Source organism: Glycine max, chromosome 19 (genome assembly GCF_000004515.6).
Source record: "Glycine max cultivar Williams 82 chromosome 19, Glycine_max_v4.0, whole genome shotgun sequence".
Classification (NCBI taxonomy): domain Eukaryota; kingdom Viridiplantae; phylum Streptophyta; class Magnoliopsida; order Fabales; family Fabaceae; genus Glycine; species Glycine max.
In genome coordinates, this window is record NC_038255.2 from 44,036,508 (window position 1) to 44,043,400 (window position 6,893).

Genomic DNA, 6,893 nt, shown 5'->3' on the forward strand with positions numbered 1-6,893 from the left:
TATTATATATGCAGTGTAAAGTTATTCTAAATAGTCATGGGAATTTAATTGATTAATCAGAGGGTGTGTGAATATGTATCGTAAATCTCTTGGATATTCTCCTTAATTTTTACGAATAAAAAATTTATTCTAAATATAAGAAAAAATTTAAACATGTATAAGAACAAATGTCAAATTATAAAAAGTATTCATAATTGTTTCACTTAAAACCTTCAAATTATATTTAAAAATATAAACAGAATATTTTGTAACTTTTGCAACGAAGAAAGTTTCAGTTGAATGTCTATTGATAAAAATATTTTATAGTTTAACAGTAACAATATTAACGTACCCATAATTACATATCTGAAAATGTTCTTTGAAAGTGATTTTGACCAATACTATATATTATTTTTTGATACTGATTTTCCATACCATATTAATTAGGGGAAAAGGCACTCAGTGCTTTTTAAATTTTTGAAAAAAAAAATATTGGATAGTTTCTAGGATGTGATGGGGTGTGGGTTGATTGAAAAGAATAGTTATAGGAATAAAAAAAGAAATTTGAAAATATTATTTTAGGAATAATATGAAAAAATAAATATGTACACCAAAATAATAAGTATATTTCCTTTATTAGTAATATAGATTATTAATAGATCGATGGAAAATAATATTAATTATTAATAGTGCTACCAAAACAAAATTTTGACTGGACAAATTAAAAAATTAAAAGAAACAAATAAAGCTCTTTCCACAAGTGTTTTTCTCTACCCAAGTAGATAGTAGATACAGCGCTTTCACTCTAATACGTTAGATATAACATCCACACCTAAACTATGATATACATTAGGAATGTGTGTTGCTTTAAAATATTGAGAAAAAAATCTGAAAATTATCATCCAACAAGGGCCAGCCACGTATCAACTTCGTGGGGCTATTAGCACCGTGGGCTATTGGTTTCGTATAGAATCGAATGCGTGCCTAAGGAGAATATGGATTAGGATGTGTTTGGTGACCTTTTTTTTAGCTGAGTCCGAAACTTACGTTTAACAAATAATAAACCAAATTTAAGCAATCCACTGCACGCAGTTTATGTTTGAGAACTTGACTACGATATTACAATTTGCTGTAACCAACATATCAAACGATCTTTTTAAGAATATATATGTAAATGATTGGTCATCTCCCTCTTGGAGTTGGATCTTATTAACTTTTTGGTTGAGACTTTGATCACCCCACTACGTTTCCCAAAATAAAACTAAAATGCAAAAACCCTAGTATCCAATTAGTGATTTTCTTAACAAGAACAAGAAAAAGTAGTTTTGGATGCATTGTGGATTTTTTACCCGACGATAACACATTATCAAGCTCCTTCTGGTGGGGCTACTACTACACGTCAATTGTCGCAGGTTAGAGAAGAATGCTATTTGCGGAACCAAGTTTGATACAAAATAAAAACGATACTATGCTAAAAATTTCAACCCAAATCACATTCACTTTGTTTTAAATTGAAAACTATCAAAGTTATTTTAGATTTATATTAATTAGGCACAATATAAATATAAATATGACGATACAGAAAATTTGTGTTCTTTAATATTTTAGCATTATATGCGTGATCTATGTCCATAAAGTGTTCGTTTTTCACTGTTGGTGATATTCGAAATATTAAAACTAAGGATAAAATAAGTTTTTTTTTATAAGGAAAATCAGAATTTTATTAAAATACCAGTTTTGACACTATGAATGTCAGAACTGCTCAAAATCAAAACACAATGTTGCAGCACCCTCAGTTACAAGAATAACATTGAGCCTCCACATAATTAACAACGTGTTATTCACCCAAGAGTACTACATATAAAACCATTCCTAACCCAAATTTAAAACCTTTGTCCCATCCACCTAAGCTTCATAACGTTGCCATATATATATATATATATATATGGCAGCAATTAGCCTTTGACGATATTCCCTTTGCTGTGTAAATATATGTATGTTTTCCATCCACACTTCCTAACATAATAGCCACCGTAGTAAAATCAGCATCATTACCAAATTCTCTCATGAAAATTATCTGCATGATTTAGCTCTACGCAAACCAACACATATCTCACGTTGCTGATATAAACCAGTTAAAACAATAAAACTAAAGATAAAACAAGTTAATGCGGACATGAATTAATTATGTGAATTATATATATCATTTAAGTCATTCCACTATTGGACACAAAGTACAAAAGCGTCTAATTGACGCAATAATAAACTTGTTAATGACATACAGATTTGGTGAAGCAGACGAGTCAAAAGATAAAAACATGAAAGTGATAATTTAAGGTGACAATAATTACGTGCTAAATATATCAGTTATGATTACATGTTGAGGCTTGTTAGTAAGTAGTAAGATATAGTAGAGTCACAGATGGAGCTTAGCTAGCAATATATGGTCACAACCACCTCACCTGCATTGCACCCGCTGATCCTATCGAGAGCTGAATTAACTAAGCACGTAACGTAACGTTTGGAGTTGAAATTGCATACGTCAAAGTTGAATTAATTACTATACCATTCTCTCTTAAGTCTTACCTTGCCTGTTATGGAAAATATCATTACTCTTGATGAATAAATAACCCATGCAATGCACTTATAGAATCGCCAAACTCAATCTCTCCCAAGGTCTGAGTTAAGTTTCCCACACGAATATATGTCTCGTCTAACACCATCACCAACCAACCCTGTCCACGAAGACAGGCTTCCTTTCTTCAACCAATCCATGGAACTAGTCCAACCCCCAACCCGAACCAGATCCAGAACCCTCGGCGACCTCCTTAAACGCGTCGAGGATGCTCAAAACGACACTCCTCTTGCACCACCCCACCATGTTCTCGATCTCTCCTCTTCCTCCGCCACCCACCCCTTTGTCCTCTCCTTCACCAACTTAACCTACAACGTCAACCTCCGCCGCAAGTTCACTTTTTTTCCCGCCACCACCGCTTCCGCGCCCGACCACGAAACCAAACCCAACGGCACCAAGACTCTCCTCAACGACATCTCCGGCGAGGCCAGGGACGGCGAGATCATGGCCGTTCTCGGCGCCAGCGGCTCCGGAAAGTCCACCTTAATCGACGCCCTCGCCGATAGAATCTCAAAAGAAAGCCTCAGAGGCACGGTGAAATTAAACGGCGACGTTCTGGAATCGAGTCTTTTGAAGGTTATATCCGCTTACGTCATGCAAGACGACCTCCTCTTTCCCATGCTCACCGTCGAAGAAACCCTAATGTTCGCCGCGGAGTTCAGACTCCCTCGCTCTTTCTCAAAGTCCAAGAAAAAGGCTCGTGTACAAGCCCTCATCGACCAGCTCGGCCTCCGCTCCGCCGCCTCCACCGTCATCGGCGACGAGGGCCACCGCGGAGTCTCCGGCGGCGAACGCCGCCGAGTCTCCATCGGCACCGACATCATCCACGACCCCATCGTGCTCTTCCTCGACGAACCAACCTCCGGCCTCGACTCCACCAGCGCCTTCATGGTCGTCAAAGTCTTACAGCGAATCGCTCAGAGCGGAAGCATCGTCATCATGTCCATTCACCAACCTAGCTACAGAATCTTGAGCCTCTTAGACCACTTGATCTTCCTCTCCCACGGAAACACCGTCTTCAGCGGCTCTCCGGCGAACCTTCCCGCCTTCTTCTCCGAGTTCGGCCACCCCATCCCGGAGAACGAAAACCGAACCGAATTCGCACTCGACCTAATCCGCGAACTCGAACAAGAAGCTACTGGTACCAAGAGTTTAGTAGACTTCAACAAATCCTGGCAGCTGAAAAACAAAAACCAGGCCCAGGCCCAGAACGAGTATGATTCCAAACTATCTCTCAAGGACGCTATCAGCGCTAGCATTTCTAGAGGCAAACTCGTGTCCGGCACTAACGGTAACGGCAGGAACAACTCAACGGCACTGGTTTCAGTTCCCGCCTTCGCGAATTCGTTTTGGATGGAGATGTTGGTGATAGGAAAACGGTCGCTAACTAACTCAAGGAGGATGCCGGAGTTATTCGGGATTCGTTTGGGTGCAGTTCTGGTCACGGGGGCAATCTTGGCAACAATCTTTTGGCACCTGGACGATTCCCCGAAAGGAGTCCAAGAGCGCGTGGGGTTCTTCGCGTTCGCCATGTCCACCACGTTCTACACGTGCGCCGAAGCCATGCCGGTGTTCCTCCAAGAGCGCTACATCTTCATGAGAGAAACCGCACACAACGCGTACCGTCGCTCGTCCTACGTGCTCGCGCACGCAATCATTTCCCTCCCTTCCTTGCTTTTTCTCTCCCTCGCATTTGCGGCCACAACGTTTTGGGCCGTGGGCATGACCGGCGGCACTTCGGGCTTCCTCTTTTATTTTATCACAATTTTGGCCTCGTTTTGGGCCGGGAACTCGTTCGTGACGTTCCTCTCCGGCGTGGTGTCGCACGTGATGATAGGGTTCACCGTGGTGGTTGCAATTCTGGCTTACTTCCTCCTCTTCAGCGGGTTCTTCATCAGCAGGGACAGGATCCCTCCGTACTGGATATGGTTCCACTACCTTTCGCTGGTGAAGTACCCGTACGAGGGAGTGCTGCAGAATGAGTTCGATGTGAGGTCTCCGAGGTGTTTTGTGAGAGGGATTCAGATGTTCGAGAACACGCCGCTGGGGATGGTGCCGGAAGCCCTGAAGGTGGAGCTGCTCAAGAGCATGAGCCAGACTCTAGGAATGAACATCACGAGGTCCACCTGCGTGGTCACCGGAGAGGATGTGCTGAAGCAGCAGGGGATCACGCAGCTGACCAAGTGGAACTGCTTGTGGATCACGCTGGCTTGGGGGTTCTTCTTTCGCTTCCTCTTTTATTTGGCGCTGCTCTTTGGGAGCAGGAACAAGAGGAGGTAGTTAGTCAAGGAACCAATCTTCTTTTGCTTCCCCAATCACATCAAGACCTTAATTGTGGTTATATCAGCCGCATTTTTTCACAATTACTCATACATAAAGTAAAAAAAAAATTCTCACCGCAATCACAATTTTAAACCATGCAACCAATATTAACACTCCTCCTAAGCCCTACCCTCCATTGTACTCATATTTTTATTCATCTCAATAAAAAGTGAATCAAGAGTGCACCCAAGAAAAGGAAGAAAAAAAAAAACCCGTATGTAATGTAGAGTAATTTATCTTTCACAGTCTGTTAATTGAGATCACTACTGTTTCGTACAAACCACACAGCATCTTGTGTTTTTCATCGAGACAATGGTACTCCTTTCTTCTGCGGCATTTTTTTTTCGGGAGGGGAGGTTTTTTGGTTTTATATTTTATCCTTAATTTATTTACGTACGTACTACGTACTCTTTTGATGCCAATTCTCATTTTCGTTAGTTTTTGCATTTCAATTATTTAATAGATAAATTTATTGTGAATTGTGATGCTCCATACACCTACATCGTATTATATATGAGTCATTCTGTATAATTTCTTGACTGTTGAGACTTGAGATATACCTGAATTGATTATGATGAATAGATACTCGAATGTGATACAGTACTTTCTCTTGAGATTGCAATTAAATTTTATTTTAGACTATATTTAAGTCTTCTATATATTTAAAACTTGAAAGAATTAGTCTTCGATACAGTACTTTCTCTTGAACGATGTTTGGACCTAAATAACGTAATGCAACGAGAGTATAGACATCTTTAATCGTTAACAACATATAACATTTAAAATGTTGCAATTATTTGTTATCTCATTTCATCTTATAATGTGAAATCGTATATATTTTTTTTTCATACATGATGGGAAATAAAGAAACTAAAACCACATGTGAGGGACACCTGAAACTGAAAGGCAGCTAAAGCGAACTGAACAGAACAATAGATGAAGGAATATTCTCCAAAATCTGTAAGACTCTCTGAGTAGAGGTACCTTGCTTTGTTATTACCAAACCGCGCACATGTTTCCTTCAAACGTAACGTAATCAATCTCAAAGCCATTTGAGAATGATCAGTTTCACAGATGCATATTATGCGGGAGATTAGATTTAAGAATTTTTACAATTTTTCTCTTCAACAGTACAATCTTTCAAAATTTTAAAATAATAGAATTTGGGAGGAAAAAGAAAGAATTGTTTAAGATAAATATTAAGTATTTCCTATGCTTGTTTGGACAAGAATTGAGGGAAAAAATCATAAAAGTCCATAAGTACCACTGGATTATATTTTTGTTACTCTACGTCTCTACTCATAATTTAATATTAGTCACTGAGGCATGAGAGGTAATGCATAAAAAACTAAATGATTTTTTATAAAGTAAATTTTTTAAAAATTGTTTTAGAAATATATTTACGTATTTTTTTAATTAATATAAAATAATTTAATATAATTATTTATTTATTTTTGTTTTCTTTTACGTTCATTCAAACAAGTAATATTAATATTTTCACTTATTTTTCTTTTTTTTTCTATTTGCCTAAGCAACACTTTTTTTGACTATATTTATCTTTAATTTTTATTTGTTTTCTTTCATTCCTTTTAATTTTTTTCTCTTTATTAATCTAAACAATTGGTAAACCACATTTGCACAGTAAAATCTATGTTGTAAAAATTAAATTAGAATGAAAATGTGTTTAGTTTGATGTTTGATAAATTAAGGTTCACTCATTATAGAAAGTTGTGCCTTCATGTTTCACAAATCGTTTTTTCAGTTAAATTGAATGTGACTTTTATTTAAACTAATGTTGAGTCCAAAGCTACTCCTCTCTTGTATTTCAGTCAAAAGTAAAAAGTTCTAAACATAAATCAAGTTACATTTGCCCTACTTTTAATCAAACTTAAATCTACAAAGTTGAGTTCAACAAACTATATTTTTTTCAACTATAATCCAAGCACAAATTGGTCTA

General features: G+C 37.8%; 1 protein-coding gene across 1 annotated transcript; it reads left to right on the plus strand.

Annotated features, from left to right (window-relative positions):
* Nucleotides 1-2,506: 2,506 nt before the first annotated feature.
* On the plus strand, nt 2,507-5,433 carry LOC100781319 (ABC transporter G family member 20). Its single transcript, XM_003553485.5, has one exon. It carries the CDS (start codon nt 2,684-2,686, stop codon nt 4,892-4,894), a length of 2,211 nt encoding a protein of 736 aa, XP_003553533.1. The 5' UTR covers nt 2,507-2,683; the 3' UTR covers nt 4,895-5,433.
* Nucleotides 5,434-6,893: the final 1,460 nt, after the last annotated feature.

Bases quoted from the DNA above. Each gene is read 5' to 3' on its own strand.
- LOC100781319 (XM_003553485.5), top strand. From the start codon at position 2,684: ATGTCTCGTCTAACACCATCACCAACCAACCCTGTCCACGAAGACAGG.